The sequence below is a fragment of the Daphnia carinata genome, chromosome 6, assembly GCF_022539665.2.
Source record: "Daphnia carinata strain CSIRO-1 chromosome 6, CSIRO_AGI_Dcar_HiC_V3, whole genome shotgun sequence".
NCBI classification, from domain to species: Eukaryota; Metazoa; Arthropoda; class Branchiopoda; order Diplostraca; family Daphniidae; genus Daphnia; species Daphnia carinata.
In genome coordinates, this window is record NC_081336.1 from 4,385,345 (window position 1) to 4,411,044 (window position 25,700).

General features: G+C 40.0%; 4 protein-coding genes across 5 annotated transcripts; 3 read left to right on the plus strand and 1 right to left on the minus strand.

Moving 5' to 3' along the window:
* Positions 1–272: 272 nt before the first annotated feature.
* LOC130690100 (TP53-binding protein 1-like) lies at positions 273–5,746 on the minus strand. Of its 2 annotated transcripts, none has more exons than XM_057513066.2 (14): positions 5,489–5,746; positions 5,161–5,425; positions 4,904–5,086; positions 4,623–4,797; positions 3,940–4,509; positions 3,747–3,878; positions 3,549–3,650; positions 2,579–3,467; positions 2,480–2,506; positions 2,165–2,397; positions 2,052–2,107; positions 1,752–1,960; positions 1,111–1,688; positions 273–1,045 (listed from the first exon to the last, which is right to left on the minus strand). In XM_057513066.2, exons 2-14 carry the CDS (start codon positions 5,388–5,390, stop codon positions 578–580), a joined length of 3,852 nt encoding a protein of 1,283 aa, XP_057369049.1. In that variant the 5' UTR covers positions 5,391–5,425; positions 5,489–5,746; the 3' UTR covers positions 273–577. The 2 variants fall into 2 exon arrangements, with proteins under 2 accessions (XP_057369049.1, XP_059351969.1); XM_059495986.1 differs by having other exon boundaries at positions 5,161–5,411; positions 5,474–5,746.
* Positions 5,747–7,496: 1,750 nt separating this feature from the next.
* Positions 7,497–18,439, plus strand: LOC130689460 (protein Wnt-4-like). Its single transcript, XM_057512409.1, has 10 exons — positions 7,497–7,807; positions 14,892–15,027; positions 15,231–15,351; positions 15,442–15,599; positions 15,800–15,907; positions 16,278–16,333; positions 16,443–16,485; positions 16,732–16,940; positions 17,355–17,423; positions 17,528–18,439. Exons 1-10 carry the CDS (start codon positions 7,497–7,499, stop codon positions 17,658–17,660), a joined length of 1,344 nt encoding a protein of 447 aa, XP_057368392.1. The 3' UTR covers positions 17,661–18,439.
* Positions 18,440–19,086: 647 nt separating this feature from the next.
* Positions 19,087–22,062, plus strand: LOC130690121 (lysosomal acid glucosylceramidase-like). The gene is made up of 15 exons (XM_057513101.2): positions 19,087–19,272; positions 19,348–19,434; positions 19,565–19,681; positions 19,764–19,890; positions 19,983–20,136; positions 20,234–20,346; positions 20,407–20,454; positions 20,522–20,604; positions 20,699–20,731; positions 20,798–20,880; positions 20,943–20,981; positions 21,046–21,190; positions 21,258–21,334; positions 21,520–21,800; positions 21,868–22,062. The coding sequence occupies exons 1-15, from the start codon at positions 19,215–19,217 to the stop codon at positions 21,965–21,967; spliced, it is 1,545 nt and encodes a 514-aa protein (XP_057369084.1). The 5' UTR covers positions 19,087–19,214; the 3' UTR covers positions 21,968–22,062.
* Positions 22,063–22,376: 314 nt separating this feature from the next.
* Positions 22,377–25,571, plus strand: LOC130690120 (lysosomal acid glucosylceramidase-like). The gene is made up of 15 exons (XM_057513100.2): positions 22,377–22,534; positions 22,618–22,821; positions 22,896–23,022; positions 23,111–23,264; positions 23,332–23,390; positions 23,470–23,571; positions 23,664–23,713; positions 23,778–23,810; positions 23,909–23,941; positions 24,236–24,318; positions 24,399–24,437; positions 24,508–24,652; positions 24,766–24,839; positions 25,043–25,323; positions 25,389–25,571. The coding sequence occupies exons 1-15, from the start codon at positions 22,468–22,470 to the stop codon at positions 25,486–25,488; spliced, it is 1,551 nt and encodes a 516-aa protein (XP_057369083.1). The 5' UTR covers positions 22,377–22,467; the 3' UTR covers positions 25,489–25,571.
* Positions 25,572–25,700: the final 129 nt, after the last annotated feature.

The following is a 25,700-nucleotide window of genomic DNA, read 5'->3' on the forward strand; positions in this document are numbered from 1 at the left end:
AGCGAAAATCGAGCAACGAATTTTCGAGAGTTACGAATTTTGCCAGTGCAGACGATTTTTTTGCACTTGAAATGTGGCGCCTCATCTGAGAAACATGACACCTTCTCCACAAACCAGTTTCGTATCAATTACTGTCGTAACTGATTGCATTATTTTATGAATATTTTTCTTATTTCTGTTTTTGATCAGATATCTAACAGAACCGCTCATGTTTATTTACTTGAAAGCTCGATCATCTATAACGTTAAAAAATCAAAGATGGGACATCACAGTTAATTGACCATTTTAGCACCACGTAAAGATGTATTTCTTAATTGTTTCACAACAAACATACTTTCAGTGGTGAAGGGATGTGACAATGGGAACATCCACAAGGGAAATAAAAGAAAAACTAAGGGGCTTAAGGGCTTAAAAAGCCACGACATGGCACTCGATACTAAATCCAGAAGTCATCTTTTGACAATTAAAATTAAAAAAAGTTAAAATGAACACTGTTATCTAACGGTCATACGGAATTTTGCTCTTTTTGTGTTTGAATTTCAAACATTCAAACGGTTGAGATGCTAAAAACAAAACATCACGGCTTTGTGTAGTCAAAATTGAACTGTGGACTCGACGAGGGGTTTAATATCTTGCCTTGAATTAATGATTGAATAACCCACAAAGATGAGACAAGCGGAATCTTCATTCGACGAGCCTGATCGACAATTTTAGCAGGGCAGTCTTTGGTTGTAACTACGTAATCAAATGGAACATCATCGCAAAGTGCTTTTTCAGCCTCGGTGCTGTCACCATTTGCACCTTCAGGTTCGTGTTTGCTTGAGCGCGCAGGTAAACGAGAAACAATTATACATTCCGCTTGGACGAGGATAGGTACCCAAAGGTCGTTGAATTGTGGTGGTCCATGCAAAAGGATGCGCGTGCCAACAAAACAGCGACCAGTAGTAGGAGACCACTCGACAATATTTCCTTGAAGATCGATGCCGGGCGGCTGCAGGTAACGCTGGTAATTACATCTCTCGTTCTTTTGACAACATTGATAAACCTAAAAAGAAAAATAATTTGAATGAGACTTGAACTGCTGTTTTTGTTACCTATTTAACTAATTACCCAGTCGTGAGAGACCGCGCGAATGTTCGCGGCAAGAGATCGGATATACCTCTCAGTGCGACAAGGACGGTTACAAACAATCAATACTGTTCCTTCGTCCATCTCCAGTTGACTTAGATCGAAGCGCTCTAGCACCCTTCCACCACCTGCCGTCAACTGACGCTTAATATGCTCCTTGTAATAGGGAGAAGGATTAATGTACGGTTCAACTTCATCAGTCACTTCATCAGGGTCCACTTCAAGAGGTCTTGTTGCCTTCGTAAGAAGAAAAGCAAATCCGGAAAAAAGCTGATTGTTTTCGGGAATGGGTCCTGCAATGTCGAAGTTCACCTCTTCTTTCGTCTCTCCAATATTCTCCTCTTCAACTACGTTTTGAACTGTTGTGCGGCCTACCAATGTCGAATGCATTCGATCGAGAATTCGACTTCGCAGTGAAGTTTCTTCATGTTGAAGAAACGAAGTGCCACTACTTTCGCTCATGGTAGACGTGTCCAGCGTCAAGTCTCTTTTTCCCGTAATTTTTTTGCGCAGTGATCCCGTATTCGAAACTGAACGCTTAGGTGTTTGGTCTTGTGCAACTAGAGAAGAACACAAAGTGTTATTATTTAATTCATCAACGGAAATAGTGACAAAAAAGATACCTGCTGGGGTCTCCGATCTAGATCTCGGAGTGCGAGGGTTTCGCGGCGTTTTCTGAGGTGAAGAGACTATTAACTCGGTGGTCGTCGCTCTTCTACGTTTCCCACCCAGAATGTTGTCTAGACTGACGTTACACGTGTGGGGAGAAAAAAGCTGTGGCACCACTATCGAATCGCTCCAATGTCGTATATGTTCTTGCGTTAGACAAATCCTATTCAGACATGAAAGATTGTTTGAAAATGAGAAGCCATCATAACATGCAGTTGGTTATCGAGGAATCAAATTAGTTGTAATGGTCTTACCTCTTTCTCGGGACTTTAATGGTTTCACAGCCATCCATTTCTACCAAATGCTCCATCTGCAGAGGTAAAGATTAGATTGTGCGACATGAAATAAGTCTGGTAATTTGCGGTACTTTTTCATCTGATTCAGTAGGTTTCAGTTTACTATAGCCAATAACAACACCAGGCCGTCCTTCGCACAGGTTTTCGTTGAGGACTAGGATCGGTTGGTTTTTGCTCAAAAGTGAAACAGGTAAAATAAATTCTTCGACTAGACTTCGTGATTGACCATCTTCAAAAACCACCGTCCATTTTCCTGTTTGTACTGAGTCACGTTGGGTGATCTTGGCCGCATAAAAACACTTATCTGGAAGTAGAGAAACACGAATGAGGAAAACAAAACATACCAAATTGTCTCAATGCGTATTCGAACTAAAGTTAATCAATACCTGTCCATTGTGCAAAAACTGGTTTGTCTACAAGATAATGAATAGAAAACAAAAATTATCAGAAAAATCCAATAAAAAATATATGTGATTGCAAATTACTTATTTCGTAGGAATTGTGGCGTAAATCTCGTAACACGTCTCCCACCTCTGTGACATAATCGTCCGACGATTTAGCATTACCAGGGTCTACATTTGGCTGGTCAGGGTTGGGTTGATTTGCCGCAGGACCATTATCACTGGATTCCGTTCTCTCGGATTGTTGATTCTTTTTCGTACCGCCTGATTTGTTTTTGGCTGGAGTTCCATCCGCTGGTGGGCGACCTCGCCGGCCTTTCTTCGGTGGCGTTTCGCTGCTAGTTTCCGTTTCCTTTATCATTTCAGGGATTTTGGGCTTACGTCCACGTTTACGTATAATTTTTATTTCCGTATATGCCTCCTGTTCTGTCAAACGTCGCGGTTCTTCATCTTTCATTCCGGTCGTGGCCGTGCCATTTGCTACATCCACAGCCAATGAACCTTCCGTCGAATCTGGGTATAAGGAGGGGTGCGAGGGAAGAGGAACGGTGCCATCTTCTTTCGACAGTGCGCTAGGACTGGATGGTATTGCTGTTTCAGCGTTGGCCGAGCGAGTCGCTTTCTGCCGAACGGGGTGCTTAGGCATAGCGAATTCGCTGCTGACAGGTAAAACTGGTGGTTCTAGGCTGGCTCTGCTTAACATAGAACTACAGGCAATGGGAGCCGTTTCAAAGTTGGATGCGATAGAGAAGCGGGACATTCGCAAAGAAGCCGAATCCGACTTGTAGCTCCCAGATACATCTGCATTGTATCCACTTGAACTCTGGCTAACATGACGGTGTAAAAGTTCAGCAAACGATTCAAGCCGTGAACCGGGCAATGTTTCGCAATCCATATTGTCAAACAAACCCATCCGCACTTGTTCAGACACCGATCCGGAAAGTGCCTTTTCCATTTTTGACACGGGTAACATCTACGTGATTACAAATTAAGATTTGGGATACGTTATTCACGTTATTACATTAAATCAATTGCTTTTTTAGATTGTACGTACTTTGCTAAAAGTTCGAATGACCCAAGCCCTTTCTAGAGAGTTATAAATTCGAGTTACTGCTTCGAATGGAACCCATTGTTCCGGTTCAATTTCCGGGGTATTCTGGAAAATAATTTGTTATTAATTATAAAATTATTATTTATTATTAAAACAAACACAAAATCTAATGTTTGAGGCAACGACGTATTAATAGATTACCTCCTGCGACGACATACGTTGTGTTGTTTCATTACTACTGCGACAATCTTTTTCCTCGACCTTCACTTCATCAGGAAAATTCGGTGTGCTGACAGTTGGAACGGAATGATCGACCTTAATCTTAGGCCCATTCTAGGTATTCCATAAAAAATTTTAGTAATCATTCGCTACAGCAACAGTATAGTGCTTATACCGATGGGGACTCTCGAGGGCTCAAATCGGCACTGAGTTCGAGTTTGGAACTTATGTCATTACTGATGTCTGCCGGAAGTTGAGGAGTTTCACCAGGTGAATGATTCGCGCGGGATACTAGATCCTGAGTCTGAAAACACTCGACAAAACGATGGCTTTGTGAATCTGGATCACGAAAAGGTGAGGTGCTCAATAGATCTTGTGAGTATGGAATAGATAACGGCGATTGAGTAAGCCGTGGGGTCAAGTGTTGTGATGCAGAATCCGCCTCCCGGCGTGGCTGGGCGGCAGGAATTGCCACTGAACTTTGAGGAGAACTTGGTTCCTCACGGATCTTGCGTCTGACCTCTGCAACAAATTCAATTCCATCATCGGTGTCTTCGGGAGGTTCCGCCGGACGACTCACTGTAGGCTTTTGAATAGAGTTGTCGAAACCCCTATTTGGCTCCGACAGGAACGACGATGGAGACTCAATCACAGCCGATTGGTTGGACCCGCTATCACTTTCGAACTGAATTTGGCGCATCGATTTCGATTTCGATATGCTACAAAGTGCTTCCACGTTCGGACTCTGGAAAAAAGGAAACATGAAAAACAAAACAAATAAACAAAACAAACATTTCACGCGGTATGCAACATTCTTTTCTCGCCTAGCTATTGGCTAGGGTAATGTGTAAGCCATACCGTTTTCGCAGTAGCTTCGTTAGCCTCTGGGGATGAATCAAGTTTATCTGGAACAGTACTAGATGCGGCCTCTTCAATGTTACGTAGCGTCCGTAGGGATCCCTGAACCGGAGAACCAATAGCCATGGTCACAAAAGCTGAAGACCGCGACAAACTTACTGGAGTCCTCCTACAACTACAATTATGTTGTGTCACAATTATGCTTTGCCAATTTTTAATTGCCAGTTCAAACAACATTCAGTTTATTTACAAATCTCTTTTGTAATGATCTATCAAATAACCTTGGCTGATTTGCGGGAATTGGTGAGGCAGGTAGGACATCCTCATCATCTTCAATAATTGCTGTATCTGCACTGGGGGAATCAAGACTAGGCCTTGACAAATTGAGATTTGAATCAGGTTCAGAACTAAGCTGAGAGGTCAACATGTTATCCATAGCTGGGCTTTCGGAAATTCGAGAGACACTGTAAAAAGTTAAGCAGAAGAGTAAAGAAATCAGTCATATATCTCCACAGTACACAGCTATTGGGATACTCACATTTGTGATACATTACTTCCATGTGAGATGCTTAAAGCTGCTGTGCTGGCTTGGCTATAATCATCTAGTACAGTTTCATTAACCGTATTGAATTCTTCCAGTATATCGTCATCAGTAATGAAAGACAAGGATACAAATGATGGATCCATGTTGTTGTTGCTATTTACAGATCTTCGTGCCACTTCAGTTGGAGGATTTGGTGCTGTGAAATTGTTTTGTAGTCCTTCCATATTGTTGAGATAGCTGAATTGGTTACTTCCACAATCTAATAAGACAATAATCTTTTCTCATTTATTTGATTGTCAGTGACAAGCAGTGGTTGATTCACCTTTTATAAAAAGATAGATGACTGGGCAGCATTCAAAAGTAGAAAGCCACTTTTTCGGGCGCCAACTGGCATCTGAATATTAGATATCCAATCAAAAGAATGGAATTCTGCCAGTCCAACCGGTTTTAATTTTTAGTAATTACTAGAACCCAATTTAAAAAACTTATTTCGGAAAATTAGCAAAACACAGAAAATACATCAGGTGTTTAGTGACGCAAGGGTTTCATATCCACCATGTTTTTTCCTACGTTGCCAGTTGGAAAAAACCTATTGCAAGTTGTGTGCGCAATCGCAGTGCGGCCAAGACAAGTGGAGTCACGTCTGATCACGTCCAAACACCCCAGTAAACATTAACACAATTCCGGAAAACACAATGTTTACAAATGTTTCCTCCTCCCCCTTTTCCCTTTTGAAAAGGTACAAAGCTTTTTTATGGAAGCATGGTCTCTCAAAGAACTCCTGGCCATCCATCTATATCAATTGTCTTTTAAACAATGCCCGCGGATTCGACAAAGGCAGACTTAAGGAATAGATTTTGTCGATACAAAATTCAGTTAAATTATAATGTTTTACTGGTTTTTCTCATTGTATTAAAATTGGATTTTGGTTTATTTGCAGGCTTAGGCCTTTAGGATGCGCTGCCAATCCGTAGATGTCGTTACCGATTTTCCAGACCTATCCAACTCTATAGAATCTCTATTTCGAGCATAAGGACCGTTTATTCGGATTTTCCGCCTCAAGAAGTGACCATCAAGATGAATTCATGTCCGCTTTTCTGCAATTTTTGAGGCAGATTACTGATCGAAGATCACGATATTAGGAAAACAAGATTGTGTATGTATAAAACTGAGAGGGGAAAACAGGCCATGGGGGCAACAATTTTCGATTCATCTCTGCAATTTGTGTAGTAACGATACGTTTCCCTTTCACATTCTCCACTACAATCTGTTGGAAACATCACAAGAAATACTTCGATAAAAACAATAATTATTATGACGATGGATGTATCGAACTAAGGGGACCGCCTTAATCACCACCTGTAGGCCTATAATACATCCTGTGTATAGCCCACGTACGTACATTCCAAGGCGATCCAAGTACAGGCCCACGCTACGCTGCTGCGGATGGAACATCTTATCCATCACAAGCTTTATGATTCGATTTGATAAACTCTTTGCTCCATTATTGCAATAGAATTTGATTACCGTTTTACTGCGTAGGTAAACCAATAAGCAAACGGCCAAAAGATATTTTCAAACTAACTTAATTTTTCAGTTTCTTTAATTTTGATTGGCTATTAAAATTGGTGTGAGTGACAATTTTCTCCGGGTGCCCTTGACATGGCTAACATAGCAAGTAGCACGTAATAAAACGGTTTCGCGATGAAATGGTATTTTTTAAAGACATTCCGAATTTTTCGGGCGCACACGAGCGTTCGGATGGGCGAGCGATTGGTGTAGCGATGAAACGATGCGTCATAAACAGCTTATAAAAGCCCCGACGTAAAAAAAACGCGCACGATCAAATGAAAGATGTTTCTTGGTTCAACCAGTTTCATCTCCTACTTCATTTAGTTAAGAAACTTTTCGCTCCTGCTTATCGATAAGTAAATCCAGGAAATTATTATTATTATTTTTTTAATTTAAAGCCAATTGGGCTAGAATATTAGAAATCCAATGTTTTTTTCAAGCATGTTCTTTCATACTCTGCGATAGTTTCTTTCACAACTTTGTAAACTTCGTAAAAGAGGCTCACGGCCAATACAGAATCTAAAATTCTAGGATGCCCAAATTGTCCTCACAATACGTTATCCTAAAACGAGTTTTTATTTGTTTTTACGTCAAAACCCGTGTGAAACGTAGCGCTACATCGGACAAGCTAAAGTCTCTAACGAGCCATGGAGATTCTACACTGCCGAACAGTAAAACCATAATACCCAGTCAGTTTGTTGGCTTGACAGAGAGTGTAGGTCGTAGAACGTTGGCTGCCTTTTATTTTCCTTCCTCAAATGTGGAAGCTCCGGCAGCCAGTTGCTACAGACGTGTTGGAAGTTCCGAACAGTGCTGACCGTCCAGCTATACCACCTCTTCTCTATAAGCAGAAACGAACATTAAGCCATTTGACCATAGTTTTTTTTTTGCACCTACAGAATGTTAAGATGGAGTCGTTGTCCATAAGCAATCGTGCGTGGTCCGTCCACTCTGTCAGGTCGGCCAAGATGGCCAAAAAGTCGGCGGGAAATGCCGGCGGTGTGCGCTTGATTTTCGCCTTGCTCATGATGTTGATCGTTCACGTTCAAGTCACTACGGCCAGTTGGTGGTAAGTCATTGCATCTTTGATTTCTAGCATTTGACTCAGATATAACGCCATTCGAATCTACTCGTTAACACATACGCGCTAAGGGATACAAACACGTTTTCAAGTTCGGGGGCATGCGTGCACATCTAGGCCTACGGCCAGTTCCACGATTGAAATCACCACATCCACGGACGGTATCGTAACGGGGTAAAAAGTCACGACATCGGCGTCGTCGATGTTGGGGACGATAGGGTATAAATATTAGGCGTCTAAATAGGCTAACCATTTTGTTTTCCCTTTCTTCATCCCCCACTCTATTTCTAGGCTTTTAAAGTTTCTGTGTGCGTGATGGTTTGCGTGTGTGTGTGTATAACTCTGTATAGATAATACAGTAGTGTGCGTATATTTTTCTCCCCCCAACAACGGATTTTCGAGCCTTCCGACTCTGTCTTACTGTGGTGAGAAGGGGGGAAAAGAACGGAATTTGTAGCCCTGGCTGTGACGTTTACGACGACGCGCGGCCAAAAGTTCCCTATACATTCGTCCTGCCCAGCAGCTTCGTCGCTCTAGCTCTTTTACCAAAGAATAGGGAAAAAAAAGGGGAGAAAAATTCACACCCACCATTGGCAGCACAACAGTATATATAGTAATGGTTTCCAGATATTAAGAAAAAAAAAACGCCAACAGAGAGAGAAAGCATTCAGTGAAATGCTGGAAAACACCCTTCCGCCTTTTTGGGTAGTTAAACTCAACGGCAACGCACTATAACGCGCTGCCATCCCTCCACAACATTATACACTGTATACACGTATAAAATTAGATATATAGTCCAGTAGTGAGACCACTACATCCTGCCTATTTGTTTGAAATTTTTTTTTTTTTTCTCCCTTTTTATTTATTTTTTACTGGTTCATCAGCTGCATTGGTGTCTGTCACGCAGCCACGCGCACGTTATACGACCACTGGTAATAGCTCATCGTGGTCATTGGCGACATAAAAACCCGCCGGAGCTCTAAATAGTTTTTTAACTAGAACCAAACGACGAGGTTTAGCAATATAAAGAGGGGAGAAAAAAAACAAAAACAGACTCGGCAAGCTGGATTTGCGTGTATATACGCCCTTCACCTAATAATATTAAATATAGAATATTTAATGTTACAATAAAAGAAAAGTATTGCACTCAGTCGACGTCACGTTGTTATATTGCGTGTTTTTGCGTTTGCCTTTCGTAGATATTACAGTGATAGAACGTTATTCACGAATAGAGGCTCCCCAACAAAGAATTTGAAGCGACCTATAGCACCCTCTGCTTTCGAGCTTCCCCTCCGACAACTTTCGTCAAAAGTCGTAAATCTTGAGTGGGGCCCCAGCTGACCAGAAATTCACCGAAATATGCCCCATATCCGCGTAGTACAATCTGTGTACCAGCAACGCCAAACATCTTTCCTCTTTAGCCTTCATGTCACCCCTCGCTTCTTTCTTCTTCCTTTTTTTTTTTTTCGTTTTGGAACCCTTAACATGTTCTTCTACCTTATCTCGATTCATTGCTGGGGTCTTCAAGTCCAGGGATGCATTTATACTGAAACAACATTACAATGTAATGAATTTTGCGCACGTCTGTCTTGGCTTGGCCGTCTAGGGCAATCGATGTAAATCAGTAATGAAACAACGATCAACATCAACGGCACGATTGAGGTGAAGGACACATTCCCCGTGACCGTAACGGCGACAAAAGAGTTGAACCTTTACTAGGGAAAACTGTTGAACAGCGTTACCATCTTGAATATACATTCAAACATTTTGCCGAACGAAATACAAGACCAAAAAGCTGCAAAAACTCCGACATGAGAAAGCCCTTCGCGTTTTATTACGCGCAATAAACAATGAACATTTTCTGCGCAAAACACATTTAATCGAGTTTCGATGGCTAGTTGATGGTGATGGTCTAAACGCAGCCAGCGTCCGATTTTTTAAAATGTGCAAGCAAAAGTGTAACGGATCTAACAGTCAGTTTATGGCACACGTTTCGGGAGGGGGGTGTTCGGCAGTCGTTTGAACAAGTTTTTCATGCTTCGACTTTGTGGTCGGGGCCCTGTATATATGCAGCCGACTACTCGCACACGGGCACCACCGCGGTACTGTATGAGTACACAGAGCTTGTTTGGTCAGTCGAACGGAACTAATGTTTGTTCCTTTTCGTCGGCTCTTTCTTTCTTTAGTTTTTTTTTTTTATTTTTTTCATCCCTCTTTTTTTTCTTTTAGTTCTCGTTTCATGGCTTCCCTTGAGCCACCCACCATGCTGGATGGCTATAGGCGGCAAAGGTGCCCGTGTGGGCTTTTGAAGTTTGTAATATAGAACTATATAGCCGCACTGTACGTATACAGACAGAAGAGAGAAGAGAGAAAAGTGAGAGGCGTTTTGGCTGCGACCGAACTACAAACAAATAATCTTAACACGGTTGCTATGGATCGCTATGTATATGTGTGCACGTCGTTGGCTGAAACAGGGTCGCTTTACGAATCTTTCATTTTTTTTTTCTTGCTTTATTTGTGTTATCCGTTTTTTATTGTTACCGTTGACACGAATAGAAAAAATGGCTACGAAAACAATCTCAATTTCGATTGGACTTTCACCATTTTTGGGGAATTGGCTTGCCATTCCTTCTAGCTCAAGATGAATTATTCAGGTTTTTTCTGTGTTAATTTTTACTATTTGCGATAGGCAACGACCGTTTATCATTTACAATCCGCACAAGTGTATACCGCAAAAAACTGCTCGTCTAGTCAGCTGTCATAACACTCATATAGATCGTGAGATTTTAAGGGGAAAAAAAACCTTATCCAGCAGTTGTTTTTACGATTGGGACATCAGATGACAACTTTATATGCTCTAATCATTTAGGATGGTCTCTCTCTCTCTGGCAGAACAGCAAAAAAATGATAATCAGCTATCGTAAAGTATTAAAAAAAAAAAAAAAGAAAAATCAGCAGTGATGGAAGCATGGAGGAACAGAACCATAGAGAGAAAGAAAAAAAGGGAGAAGAAAAATGTTGACACATCAAGACGGCCGACGTCTCTATCAGCTTCGTATCGGGGGGCTCGAGACCGAGACGCATCATTCACTATTTGATGAAGGGCGTTTCAGCGGCAATAACTCTGCATGCGGGGTTTACTACGCTATATATATACCAGAAAAAAAAAGAAAGAAAAAAGATAGGCGAGGGAGCAGGAGAGTAAAGGTTGCCTTGGTGTAGTCGGAGGGGAAAAAAAAAAGAAAAGAAGGGACGAAGGAGAATAACCAAGTAACGCCAAAATCACCAGCAAGCGTCATAAATCTGCAGAAAAACAGGGATGAGTCAAAGCTTAACGACAGCAAACTGGCCCCGTCTCTGTATATAGTCAGATCGAACAGCATCGTCCGCAATCTTTTATGACTGTTTGGCAAACCCCCGATGGCCCACCAAGTTATGCCATTCTTCGCAATTCCTCTTTATTTTTCTTTCCTTCGATATTCTGTGTACACCGTGAATAGCGCGAGGGGAGCGAGTGCGTACGTATAACTTCGTTTGATGTGCGACCGTACTGTGCGTGCCCACGGCTTGCATTTCCGTTTTGGCCGTGTGTTGCAGCCACCACGGCCATCGTGAAGCCAAGAACGTCGAAAAAGAGAGGGTGTTTCGATGGTTAACAGGACCCCGCGACGTATAAATGTCAACGTCGTCTACGATTTGTGGTGGCTATATACTTCTACAGATTTACTTATGCCCTGCTTTCAATAGACACACGCATTCAACCACACTGGCATCGCAGGGGGATGAAAGCTAGGCCAAAGTACACCGCTGTCGTATAGAATCGGAATGCTTTAGCCAGGACGCTAACACCATTTTCCCTGTATTTCCTCAATAAAGGCACACAAAGGGAAAAAAAGAAAATAAATACCCTTTCAACTTCTCTTGTACTATATCTACCCAGTCGTGTTCAGCCCCATACGATTTTTGGAGCCTCGTTTTTAATCTGTGGTTCTACACAAAAATGTCGTCTATATCCTCGAGAACAAATTGTTCAACTGAAGCCTATATGCCAGGCCAATACACAGGCCTACATTTGAACTCTTCAGCTGCGTGTTTGGGGTCTATATGGCTTTAGGTTTGAAGTTAAAAGCAAACGAGTGCCTTCTTTTTTTTTTTTTCAGGGTGACAAAGCTATTATGGACCTACCTATACTGTCAACTTTGTATGGCCTATACAGAAAAAGGTCCCCTTTGTAGGTGGATAGCCAAGCAGTTAACCCTTAGCTAACGTCTAGGTTAGCCTCTTCCTTTTTTCTTTTATTACTTCCTCCTGATTCAAGGAAAGTCATGGCATTCAAATAAAGAAATTACCATTGAATGTATACAATTTGGTTTTAGGCTCTGCCAATATTGGGATATTTAGATTGTGGCCGTGGCCATATTTGCGACTATCATTGATGCCCGCGCTCGTTTAAAAACCAAACATTAAGGGCCTATTATATGAAGCGGTAAACCGTTACATGCGCACATGCATTCAGCTGGCCATATCCGCCTATGTATTTTAAATGTTTACTATTTTCAAGATTCGTTGAGTCCAAAGGCTCGTATTGTGTTTACCAAAGATCTTGCTTTATGAAATATTCCAGATTTTATAGCCCTACGAGAGCGTTATAGCAGCATGTAATCGTAATTACATTTCTCTGCCATAAAAAAAAACAAAAAACTTTACAATGCTGGTTATAAAGCGATAAAATCTTAAACCATTGTTAATCTCTTTCTCTAAAAACCTGTTATAGTCACAGCTTCGTTATATTTCCTGATAATATTCTAAGCGATCATTGTAATGCGTTTCACAGTTGTATAGCAAAACACAATGTACACATTGTACAAAACAATTAATTGCATGCGTGCGTAGCCTATTCATTCTAAAAAAATAGACATTTCATGTTCAGTTTTACGCAAAGTTTTCCATCATGTATTTAGAACCTTCTAAGACGCGACTAGACCTTCCTTCTAAAACGCCGTAATAGATCTCAACTGTAATATTCATAGTAAAAAAATTCAAATGCTTCTAATCAAAAATGTTTGACCGACACCAGTTTTTAGACCTGATAATTCCACGAATTACAAAAATATTCCAACAGTCTAAAAGAATCATTTTATCCTAGTAGCAATCTTTCAGGAATAAACCAGATATGTTAGCATCCCCTCTGCGACGTTTAACGACAAGACGGTCAACCGTTTTCTCGAAAATTTCCTTTTCCAGAAAAAAAAAAAAACCATATATACAAGTGCATTTCTATAAACAAATGTAATACCGGGCGCGACAACGAGTAAACACTCACAAAAAGAAAAAGGTCAGGGCAGACAGGGTTGGCCGAAAGTTGCGGGTTTGTTCAACAAGGTGAAAGAGGGTTTGGGCGTGCTCCCCCCTAACACTAATTGGTTATGACAGCCGCCTTATTACATGTCGAAAGCCAATGAGAAGCAAAAGGAACACGTAATACCCGATCCTATATTAAAAAAAAAAAGCTACGACATTGTGTAGGTCCTTTACAACGTCTACACATTGTAGGAGGGGAGGGAGGGCATATCACATGATCTTGTCCAATTTTTTTTTTTTTCGTTCGATCCCTCTGTCAAGAGTCTATCCCCCCCCCCTCATCGCTCGTTATACAGCAAGTTTATATTTCACATTTCAATAACTATTTAGTAGGCATTATAACAACGATGCTCTTTCGCTTCCGTGACTATGTATATATATGGCCCGATTATTGATGTTCTTCTCGGGTTCTTTTTTGTTCTTCCCCACCCACCTCTGTTGGTCTCCTCTTTCTCCTCTGTTTCGTCGTTGTGTGCGTTGCTGTTAATAATCCGACATCCACCTATTGTTTGCATAAGTAAGGCTGCTCGACTCTCAAGCGAAAAGAAAGGGGAGGACGAAACATGAAAAAAAAGGGGAACCAAAGGAGCGAGCCCTACGATTCGTCGAGCGATGCATCGCGTTTCACCAATTTGACTGTGTATAGACTTAGTTTTTTCATTCTTGGCAAGCCAGGGCGAGCGTGAGTTGCACACGCATGCATTAGCCAAAAACAGTGTATATAAGTCCGCATTCGTTAACTAATGCGCGCATCATCCCCGCCACACCAAAAAGGATATAGCCCTTCGCTCAAGCTATTCCATCGAAAAGCGGAACAATGGAAAATCAGGATAATATGAAGGAACTGAATATATATAGAAATGAGTGGGTATGTGGGTAAATATTTAAGGGCATCCTCACTGAGTTTTTTTTGTTGTTGTTTTGTTTGAAAACAATCCGTTCAGCACGAATCACATTGTCTGGCTCGTTACGTTGTTACATCCCCCTCCACGCCCGTGGCTCTAATAGGTATAGTTATCCTGCGGGTAAAAAAATTGGAGAAGCTTCATCATCATTTCTGAGGGGAGAAACGAAAGACAGATCTGACAGGAGCTTCTCACTGTTAATTCCCCGTCTCTTCTGATCTGATGCTTGAAAACACGGCCCTTGGGGTATTGTTTCCTCCCATAAGCCTTGATTGAGGAAACCGGGTATATAGAAACTAGAATCACGCAAGTTTCTTATGCACAAGCTTTTTTTTTGAGAAACTAAAGTATTTAAAATTAAAACTAGATCCTCTAGCTTATCAGTGGCGCTAGACCACATCTAAAAAAAAAAAAATTAGTTTTTGATGAATTCATTTTGTTATGAGAGCAATGTTTGCTTCGCCTCGTGTAGTATTGAACGGTATGTTTGCGTTTGTTCGTTTCTTTATTTTTTATTCTAATACTCCGTTTAATGTTGACTTGAACGTATATTTATTTCGAGTACACATGCCTCCGGCAATCGGTCAAATTTTACTCACAGGATTTGGAAATGTGTTGAACTCGAAAATAGATTTTTAAGCAAATCAAACAGTGCCCGTTGGCCTGCTAGTTTTTCTTATCGTGCCGTGAAAGCAACGAGAAAGCCTCGTCAATGTTTTAACGATTGACGTGCTCATCTCAGCTATTCATCTATTTGTTTTGTTTTGTTTTTTTCCTATTTTCTCGTGTGTGCTTTCCCACTTCAGGTTATTGGGAACTCCGAGCGTCTATCAGAGCACGTTGGAGTTGACGCCGACTAGTTACAAGGACCATTGCAAGCGGCTCTATTACCTCGTCGAGAAGCAGCGTGAGCTCTGCGGCCTTTCACAGAACGTCCTGTCGGTGCGTTTTTACACCAATTTATTTAATGCTTTTATCAACTTACTTATATGCGTGGACGAGAAACGAGTTTGCTAATCTCAAGCGCAAGCCACGTTGAAACATAATTAATGTGCGGTACATAGAACTGATCACCTATCGTATATGAATCCCTGTTATAAGAAAGTTCCTCGCTAATTACAACAAATGTGATTATTGTTTTGAAGACAATCAGCTTAGGAGCGAAAATGGGCATTAGCGAATGCCAAAGTCAGTTCCGTTCTCAACGATGGAATTGTTCGACCTTCGACGAGTCCACGTCTGTCTTTGGAGGCGTTCTGTCCATCAGTAAATCTTTACCTTTTTTTAATCGATAACAAAACGTAAAGGAAAATGATGTATTTCTTAAACCATTGCATGTTAATGCAATGAAAACAGGAAGTCGAGAGCGGGCCTATGTGTATGCCGTCAGTTCCGCTGGCGCTGCTTACGCAGTGACGCGGGCTTGTTCGCGCGGGGAAATTACCGAATGTGGCTGCGATGGCAAAATCCGCCAGCGATCAGCTAAAGGATTCGAATGGGGAGGCTGCTCAGAGGTAAAAACAAAACTATTTACAACTAACAGCCTATTTTGAAAACTGAACAACGATATCAAACGACACACGTCAATAATGTGAGATTAGTTAGGATCTACTTTGCTGGAATTGTAATTTTGAAAAAAAATCTATGCATTCGTGATAACGCTGTCGACGTATCGATTGATATGACATTGTGCTTTTCTTTATTTCACTGCAAGGACATCACGTTTGGTGAAAGATTCAGCAAGGAGTTTGTCGACGCTCGTGAAGATAACCAGCAAGCCGAAGGACTGATGAACCTTCACAACAATGAGGCTGGAAGAAGGGTTAGCCTTTAATTCAATCAATTGTAAATCATAAGTTTTAAATTGCAAGCACGGCTTTGACTTATAGTTAAAAGGAGATTGTTTTATTTTTGTTTTTTGACGTTTACAGCTTTTGAGAAACTCTTGTTGAGAAGCTTGTAACCAATTTTCATTCGATTGGACGTAAAATATTGATAGGCCCTGTACCAAGCCTGTGTGGTTTTCTCTTAGAAAAATCTGTTTATCCCGTGATGTAAGAGCTGAAGTGGTACATTCTTGTTTTCAAGCTTGCTACTTTAATTATCATTGGCTCGTAAATAAAAGTGTCACTCCATTATAGACATAGATTTATGTTTCAAATGAAATTACATAGATCCCATTTAATATATAGGCTATCCGAAGCCGAATGGAGTTGGTGTGCAAGTGCCATGGTGTCTCTGGATCTTGGTAATAAACTGCAATATTTAACTCCGTTCATTACAAACCCTAATTGATTTCCAATTCTATTTGTTGTTAAATTCCTACATATATTCGATTTCCACGGAACACGCATCAGCTCCATGAAAGTATGCTGGCGCAAAATGGCAGCATTCTCAGAGGTTCGTTTTATCGATTTCATATACGTCATTCCTACTATTATAAATATAGCTTCTCCAGCGGAATGGGAAACGAAGAAATCAAAACACAAAACTAATCAAATCAAACCATATTTTCCTATAGCTAATTCGAACATTTTCTCTAACAACTGATGTTAGCTACAATGCCCTGTTTAGCGCCTAGAGCATCGTTTGAATGTGACGTGTGTTGAAAAAAGAAGGGAAAATTCTTTTAATCTCTCAATGCAGATTGGAGCAGCTTTGATGGAGCGTTTTGAAGGAGCTTTTCAGATGACTTACCGCGGCGGCGGCGTCGCCATTAGTAGCAGCACGAGCAGCCGCGTCGCCAAAAAACTTAAGAACAAATTACTTGTCGTCGACAAGAACATGAAAAAGCCAACCAAAAAGGATTTGGTCTACTTAGATGATTCACCCGACTACTGCGAACGCAACCAAACGTAAGCCTCTTCTTTTTCTTTTTGTTTTTGTTTGGTTTTGACAGACAGCTCTTCAGCGGGGAACAATTGAATTTTGTGAATTTATAGCCTTATAATCGAGTCCTACAAACTACGCTTTTCTTATTCAATAGAATGAATGACATTGTTTTTAATAGAACCGAATCAGTAGAGAAGAACGGGGATTATCTCCATCTTTTTTTAAGTAGCATCAAGGAACATGAACCATTAAATGAAAAATCATTTTTCCATTCAGCAAAGATTTTCAACTTGACCATTTGTTATTCCTTGCTATTTTCCAATTCGAAACGACAAGCATGAACGTCTCGTATCATATGCATACAGCTTGTGACCACTAACTTACAGACGGGCAAAACGTAAATACCTAAAATTTTTCCTTCTTTTATAAGTAAGCAGGTTGGGAGTGCTTGGCACAAAGAGCCGAATTTGCAACAAGACCAGCAAGGCGATTGATGGTTGTAGCCTGTAAGTGTTCTCCTTTTTTCTTGTATTTCTAGTTTTGTAAGATTATATCATTATTGCATAAACAAAATTACTTTTCCTAATTTCTTTCATGAACGAATAAAAAGCTTGTGTTGCGGAAGAGGCTACCAAACGCGCTGGATCGACCTAGAAGAAAAATGTAACTGTAGATTCGTTTGGTGTTGCCACGTTCAATGTGACATTTGCAAACAAAGGAAAGAACTTCACCTCTGCAATTGATGTATCAGACAGTTGTGTATACCGTCAAAGAAAAAGTCGAGATGCAGGCCTCTATACGAATTGCATTCTTTTTTTCTTGTCACCCAGTGGCTGTGAATAATTGCTATCCCTCCCGAAACATCAGTATGAAGACAAAATGCGAAGGGTTCACCTGACACCCAGACTATTTTGTGTGGGGATCGTTCATTTCTAACCCTTGTTCTTTTTCTGCAGTTATCTGTTTCGCGCGGTATTCGCATTTTTTTACCAGTAACAAATCTTTGTGACGGTATTTGTACGGACGATTTGCTTATGGCAAACGTCAAGCTCAATAGTAGACCGAAACAAGGGAGAGAAAAAACAAACAAAAACAAACAAACAGGTGAAAAAGAAGAATTTTTACTATGCGGAAAAAGAATCTCCCGCTTATTTTGTTACCCAATTCAAGTAGTCAATTTCCATTGGATGCCACATCAACAATTCAACATTTCTGATAAATTCATCTAAATTTTTTTTCATTTGGTTTTCTATAATCATATTCAAGCTACAGCCATATAAAGAGCCACATCAAATACTTTTTGTCATCATATTGGTCTGCTTAATTCTCATATTTTATTGTCGTGTGTCATCATGTTTGCTTTGTCCTGGGTCTCATAGGAACCATCGGTTCCCATAGAACCAAAGCTACTTTCAAATACATTTGTAAATAATCAGTTTCGTCCGTTCGTATTGAAAATGTGTCTCATATTAAGGCCTTTGCGTCATTTGCGGAAAACAATATACCGACTCCCGACACGAAACGTTTAGGTTATTTCATTAATATCGCCCACGTTGTTCTTTTTTGTTTCAATTTTCTGCCAGTCTCTTTTGCATTATTTGTTTGCTTGGCCATGCAAATTCTTCGTTAGCCGATCACATTTCGAACGGATAAATGAGCTGTTTTCCTTATAAGAATCTGTAGAACAAATATTTTCCATTAGAGAACTATGTCCGTGATTGTATGTCACGCAATACCCTCTTGTGTCGCCTTGAATAATTCATTTACATGCGTTTTACATAACAACCGATCCGAACTATTTCATGGGAGTTAAATTGGCGTACGAAATCCATATGCTAGACAATTTCACAAGACAAGCCGTTTTCGCATTGTTAAACTAATAGAAGGACGGTTATGATTTTCCTTATCGGAAATTTCCGCGAGTTACACGCAGAAAATTTGTAAGTTCCTAACCGCTTTCTTCCTTATTTTATATCTGGACATAAAATACTTTTACTTTATTTTAAGGGAAAACTTTCTTTTTCTTGTTTCTCAAAAGAGGCTGGGTTTCGTTGAGCAACCAGTTGCCATGTGTCTACGCCCTAATTGGGTCATTAATCGTCCAGTGAAGTGGATAGGCCTCCAGATATAGCCTACACAGTACACACTACTAGGGTTCGTGCTCTGAAATTCTTATCGTTATCATACGTCAGTCGGATGTCGATGACGTCAGTTGTGTATGTGAACAATAGTTGCAATTGCATGTGAGTGACTAGTGTGTTTTGATACTTGGTTTCGTTTTGGTTGTGCTGCCGAAAATGGTAAACTTCAATTTCTTCTGCACAAGTTTCCTCGTCTCGATTTTAGTATACAAAGGTTGTAAACTTACATAGGGTTTGATAAGGAGGAAACAGTTCAGATTTTTTTAACGATTCATTTTGTTTAAATTAGCTGTTGTAGTGGCCAAAGACTGCATCCCTCGCCATTATGGGAAGAGTAGCTTTGTATGTGTCTGCAATGCCACATACTGTGACGACTGTAAGTCAGGTTAACAGTGACGTTTACCTACCAGTAAAATTACGCAATGAGTCAAAAACTTCCCATCAAAGCAAGTGGGCTTCATTTGCAAGAACGTCGATCAAAACAATCCATTTTCTTTTCATTTCAGCACCGACTGTTGGCGATCTAGCGGCAGGCCAAGCTACTTTGATCTCGTCCACTAGAGCAGACGCACGTTTCCGAATAACCAACCTGACTTTCGTGGGCTTTTCAAATTCACTTCTTGGTAGGTGTATGCAAGAATGATATATTGTGAAACGCTCCTTCATTTTGACTAAGACTAGTGTGTTCTGTTTAATTTCGTGAAGCAAACCAAATATTTATAGATCCTTCTGTTCAATACCAAAAAATTATTGGATTTGGTGGCGCATTTACCGACGCAGCTGGAATCAACATTGCGAAGCTGTCGATTTTGGCCCAGCAAAATTTACTTAAGTACAAAAAAAGTATAACATTAATACGACGATTTTTTTCTTTCGCTCAAGCATGAGCTTTTTTGTTTACATTTCCAAATGTTTTTCATAAAGGTCATATTTTGGAAGCGAGGGAATAGAATATGGGCTGGGTAGAGTTCCTATTGGTGGAAGTGATTTTTCTACCTGGGCTTACACCTATGACGATTTTGCTGGAGATAATAATCTTGAAAATTTTTCCCTAACTAAAGAAGATTTTTTCTTCAAGGTCTATAACCTAACACTTTACATATTTTATTTCATAGACGTCAGTGTTTTAATAATGTTTTATTCTTATTTCTTTTTTACGTTTCTTAATGTGATAGATTCCGTATATCTCCTGGGCACAGAGTTTCAGTGCCAAACCTATTAAGCTTCTTGCCAGCCCATGGAGTGCCCCTGCATGGATGAAAAGTAATGGCAAGCTTAATGGCAAAGGGTATGTTTGTACTATTAACGCAAATATAATAAAAATCTAACAATTATGTTATTGAACAAGGTATCTTCTTCAAGAGTATTACCAAGTATGGGCAGAATATATCGCGAGGTAATCGAATTGGCGACTGGACCTTTTGAAGTTTTCAAAATGAAAACATTTATTTTATTTACAAAAGATTTTTTGAAGAGTACAAGAAGCACGACTTGCATTTTTTCGCCGTTACGCCTCAAAATGAACCAGCCGATGGAAATATCCCAGGTGAGCAGTTATTGGTAGCGCATGTTATTGTTATTATTATTGTTTTAGTAAAGATTTTTTTCGTAAATGCTTTCTCTTTTGTTTTACTTGGAAGATTTTCCATTCAACTGTATGGGTTGGACTCCAGGTAAATATCCATTTTAAAGATCACTATCGATTGATGTGGATTTACTGTTAACTTACTATCTTGCAGAACAGCAGGCAATGTTCGTCGGCCTTAATTTAGGACCTACGTTGGAGGCCAGTGGATTTGGATCCATTAAAATCATAATTATGGTTCGCAATCTTTTGTAATTTGCTATCCAAAAAATAGCTTATGATTCTAACTTAAACATTAGGATGATCAACGCCTTTTGCTTCCGAAATGGGCTGATTCTGTAAGGCAACCTTGTTTTTCAAAAGCTTAATATGTGTGATTGAAAGCAAATTTATTTCTGTAAGGTTTTAAGTCATCCTGTGGCGAAGAAGTACGTTGCAGGCGTGGCAGTTCACTGGTACTCGGATCTGTTCACACCGGCAACAGTTCTAAGTAATTTCCATGAAAAATTTCCGGATCATTTCATTTTGGCAACTGAAGCATGCGAAGGTACAATCGTAGACTAGAATACTGATGAATACGAAGTGTAACATAACCTCTCTCCGTTTTTCACAAGGTGACAAACCGTGGCAATCAGCGGTTAGTCTTGGATCGTGGGAACGTCTTGAATCTTATGCCCACAACATCATAGAGGTATATACTATATTAAGATTCATCTAAAATAACAAAAGAAAGTAGTAAAATACCTGATAATGGAACTCAGCGACAACTGTCGGATATATTTAACCTTCTCATTTTGTAATTGGATCAGCTCTCTTAAATGCTATTTCCTTTATAGTTCTTCTTAGCTAGATCAACTTAACAATTTTTTATGTTAGGATCTCAATCATTGGGTCACTGGATGGATGGACTGGAATCTTGCGTTGGACGAAAACGGGGGCCCCAACTGGGCTGAAAATTTTGTCGATTCCCCCATTATTGTTAACAAAGCTAACGACGAGTTTTACAAGCAGCCCATGTTTTACGCCATGGGACACTTTTCCAAATACATACCTGAAGACTCGGTCAGAATTGGAATCGATCTGATTGACAATTCAAACTTTTTCGGAACCGCGTTCAAACGTCCTGATGGAAAGCGCACAGTCGTCCTGCTAAACCGGTAAGCAAGAATTCTAAATACCCGTCTTTGTGTCATAACTTACTGGTGCCATTCTTTATCTTAACAGATCTAACGAGGACAAACTAATCATGTTGATTGACCGCGAACGCGGTTCCTTGGAGTTTACATGTCCCGCCCGCTCTTTAAATACGGTGGTTTATGGTTAATACTTTCTTACGCGCATGCCAAATATTCTATAAGTAACTAGAAAATCTTGTAACCGGACACAGTAAATAACTCAAACGTTTTGTTATTCTCGTTACATGAATTCTTGGTTCAACTTTTTTTCCCAGTTTTTTCCGTTAGGTTTGGATTTTTAAAAATAGAAACAAGCCCTAAGTCTGTTTTGCCCCAGTAATGAGTCATCCGCTATGCTTTAAACAAAAATCGTCTTTTGAGAGGAACAAATCACTTCCGTGTTTACGACTCTATGTTCATTAGTCACCATCAGATACTTCCTTAAATTGATAGCCAGTCCGACACGAAAGGGCATTGCGTGTATTGTCATCAACACCAAGATTAGATAAATAATGATATTAGGTAAACAACTTGATACGAACATTTTTAGATTGTTCGATAACTCCGCCAAAACAACAAAATTTTATGGCTTTTACGCTTGGCGTTGAGAGAACCCAACAACCGGACACCGTCAACTCTCGATAGCGAAATGGCCATCTTACCTACACATTTCTTGCGTCTGTTTGCCGTGGTATTTACCTTGTTCTCCTTAACTGGTACAACGTCTTATTTTTTTTTTCGTTTTCTATAACAGAATATTTTTATATTTTATTCTAATACCGTTTTCCCGAATTTTCAGTGTCCGCCGAAGACTGCATTCGTCGTGACTACGGCAGAACAAGCTTCGTCTGTGTATGCAACGCCACTTATTGTGACACAGCTCCTAGTGTAGGTGTTTTAGTAGCTGGTCAAGCAGTTCAGATAACATCCAGTCAAAGCGCAGCTCGCTTTCAAGCTACCAATTTGCAATTTGGCAGAACATCATCAAATAAGGCAGTAATCAGTAGGTTTTATTTATCATTTTTATGGAAGCCATTGATATTTCTTGAATTTACTGTTGAATTTTCCGCATTGAAGCCAACGAGGTATTTATTGACACATCGATCACGTACCAAAATGTGCTCGGTTTCGGCGGAGCTTTTACGGATGCGGCAGGAATTAACATAGCAAGGCTGTCTCAAGCTGCGCAAGACAATTTAATGAAGTTTGTATTGTCACAGTGTTTATAAATCACATTCCTCTTTACTAATCGTCTTTTTATCTTCCTATTATCTTACTGAAACGTACGATAGCTCTTATTTTAGCAGCAGAGGAATTGAATATGGTGTAGCGCGCGTTCCCATGGCCGGGACAGATTTTTCGACCCGCACTTATTCGTACGATGATTATCCGGGTGATGTGACACTATCCAACTTCGCGCTTACCGAAGAAGATTTGGTTTACAAAGTGAACAAAACATTTTTCAATATGAACTTACGAATAATACATTTAACGCCGACTACATCTTATACAGATTCCCTACATCAACTGGGCCATCAGCTTAAGTTCAAAATCCATCAAGCTGTTTACAAGGTTCGTGTCTTTTACGTTTGTGTCTTTGTTGCGTTGGTTTAATAATTTTTAACTGAAATTCATGTTTCATCATTAACAGCCCGTGGAGTGCTCCAGCATGGATGAAAAGCAATAATGAGTTCTATGGAAAAGGATACCTCCTAGGAGAATATTACCAAACTTGGGCAGACTATTTCGCTAGGTTATTTTTGCTTCTATTTCGGTTTCAGAAATCATTTTGCATTATGTTCGTCCAGCTAAATACGTAATTCTGCTTTGTCCCTTACTCTCCAGGTTTTTCGAAGAGTATGCCAAATTCGGTTTGAATTTCTGGGCACTAACAGGTGCGTGCATTTTATTATTTCTGAAAGATTGTCAGCACGATTAATTTTTTATAAATATTTTCAGCTCAAAACGAACCGGTTGATGGCCGGATACCAGGTACGAAAAATGAAATAAGTTGAAAACAGAAAAATTTACTTTAGGTGTTTAACTTCGTATGTACTGTATGTATCTAAATATATTTTGCATTATAACAGGTTTTCCCTTTAACTGCATGGGATGGACTTCAGGTGAGCATACTTTACGTAACACTAACTGAAAACCTATCGTAACTGCCAAAATGAAATTAATTTAGTTTTGAGGCATAGAAAAATTCACGGAACATACAAATTGGTATTTGCTTGTAATCTTAAAATCCGAGGGTAGTTTCGAAACCAATGTCGTACGATTAATAATGAATGTAGGTCTCGCCTTCTTTTGCCTATCTCCGATTGTTAATGAGATCATTGGCCTTGTGGGAGACTAACTTCAACACGAATGCAAAACTTTAAAAATACGCGTTTCTCTGTTTTAATTTTCTGCAGAAAATCAGTCGATATTTGTTGGTGTTAATCTTGGACCTACCCTACAGGCCAAAGGATTTGGAGATGTCAAAATCATGATTATGGTATCGTAATTATTATAAAATTCAAATTAGTGATAAAGAAATAGTAAATGAATGAACTTTTATTCTAAACTGTTGTTTAGGATGACCAGCGCAATTATTTGCCAGAATGGGCCGAAACTGTAAGTACATTTGTACTTGTCTCAACATTTTCCTTCAGTTATTCTACATGGTATTCGATTGCTTTTCTAGGTGTTGGCAAATCCTGACGCAAACCCATATGTTTCGGGTATCGGAGTCCATTGGTATCAAAATTTCGCTGCGCCTCCTTCTGTTTTGACGGCTACTCACGAAATGTTTCCCGATCGCTTCATTTTAGCAACTGAAGCTTGCGAAGGTATGTCTATCCCTCCGTATCTAGTTTTAGCTAACCACATTCGGCTATCCAGCAATTTGTTACGTAGAAAAGGTCTTAAGTGAAAGCAAGTTTTATACTGTATGTGCCTATAGGTACATTCCCCAAAGAAACTGTTGTGCTTGGAGCGTGGGACCGACTAGAATCATACGCTAAAGACATAATTGAGGTAAGGTTCATCACACCCACTTGGAAGTTCCCATCCTATTTCGATAATCTTAGTGTAATTTTTTAAATTATTGCAATGAGCATTCGTGATTTTCTGAACGTTTTCTGCGGATTGAGCTAGCTACAAAACTTTTTGCTCTTTGCATAATTTTCGAATCCTATCAGCGAGGTTGAGGCTTATTCAAAATATTTTGCTATGCGCAGAATATGAATAACTGGGCTGTAGGGTGGGTTGACTGGAATCTTGCCCTGGACGAAGGCGGAGGTCCAAATTGGTCGGAGAATTTTGTAGATTCACCTATTATTGTGAATAACACCATCGACGAGTTCTACAAACAACCCATGTTTTATGCTATGGGGCACTTTTCCAAATACGTCCCAGAAAATTCAATTAGAGTAGATATTGACATGTCGAATGACACGACCCTTATCGGAACTGCTTTCGTTCTGCCGGACGGAAATCGAGCAGTCGTTATTTTGAATCAGTAAGTTTTCTTTGGTTTTTCACTGTCGAATGCCTAAAACTTTACGTGGTTTATTCAAAATACAGGTCGGACGATGACAAAACAATTTTACTCAACGATGCCGAACGCGGAACTTTGGAAATTCCATGTGAAGCCCGCTCTATGCACACCATTCTATACGGCTAGCTTATTTTTGGTTTTATTTAGTTGCAACTGAAATTCATTTTAGTGGTGTCAGCTCTTAAAATATATCAGAATAAAGGAATAAAGCATTATTTTTGTATCGGTTTAAGCTTATCGCACGTCGCAAGCGGATTGAAGTACTTCACGGTCTCACTAAATCGAAAATATGGTGAATCAAATATGGTCGTTATCAACTTGTCTCCTAGTTGGCAAAC

Excerpts from the sequence above, each read along its gene's own strand:
- LOC130690121 (XM_057513101.2), top strand. The coding sequence starts at position 19,215 with ATGGTAAACTTCAATTTCTTCTGCACAAGTTTCCTCGTCTCGATTTTA. Across the intron at positions 20,605-20,698 it reads AGCCGATGGAAATATCCCAG|ATTTTCCATTCAACTGTATG; the intron begins GTGAGCAGTTAT and ends TTTACTTGGAAG. Across the intron at positions 20,732-20,797 it reads CTGTATGGGTTGGACTCCAG|AACAGCAGGCAATGTTCGTC; the intron begins GTAAATATCCAT and ends ACTATCTTGCAG.
- LOC130690100 (XM_057513066.2), bottom strand. The coding sequence starts at position 5,390 with ATGGAAGGACTACAAAACAATTTCACAGCACCAAATCCTCCAACTGAA. Across the intron at positions 1,961-2,051 it reads ATTAAAGTCCCGAGAAAGAG|GATTTGTCTAACGCAAGAAC; the intron begins GTAAGACCATTA and ends ATGTCTGAATAG. Across the intron at positions 1,046-1,110 it reads GCGCGGTCTCTCACGACTGG|GTTTATCAATGTTGTCAAAA; the intron begins GTAATTAGTTAA and ends TTTTCTTTTTAG.
- LOC130689460 (XM_057512409.1), top strand. The coding sequence starts at position 7,497 with ATGTGGAAGCTCCGGCAGCCAGTTGCTACAGACGTGTTGGAAGTTCCG. Across the intron at positions 15,352-15,441 it reads TGGAGGCGTTCTGTCCATCA|GAAGTCGAGAGCGGGCCTAT; the intron begins GTAAATCTTTAC and ends CAATGAAAACAG. Across the intron at positions 16,486-16,731 it reads AAATGGCAGCATTCTCAGAG|ATTGGAGCAGCTTTGATGGA; the intron begins GTTCGTTTTATC and ends CTCTCAATGCAG.
- LOC130690120 (XM_057513100.2), top strand. The coding sequence starts at position 22,468 with ATGGCCATCTTACCTACACATTTCTTGCGTCTGTTTGCCGTGGTATTT. Across the intron at positions 23,265-23,331 it reads AAGAAGATTTGGTTTACAAA|ATTCCCTACATCAACTGGGC; the intron begins GTGAACAAAACA and ends CATCTTATACAG. Across the intron at positions 24,438-24,507 it reads TGCCAGAATGGGCCGAAACT|GTGTTGGCAAATCCTGACGC; the intron begins GTAAGTACATTT and ends TTGCTTTTCTAG.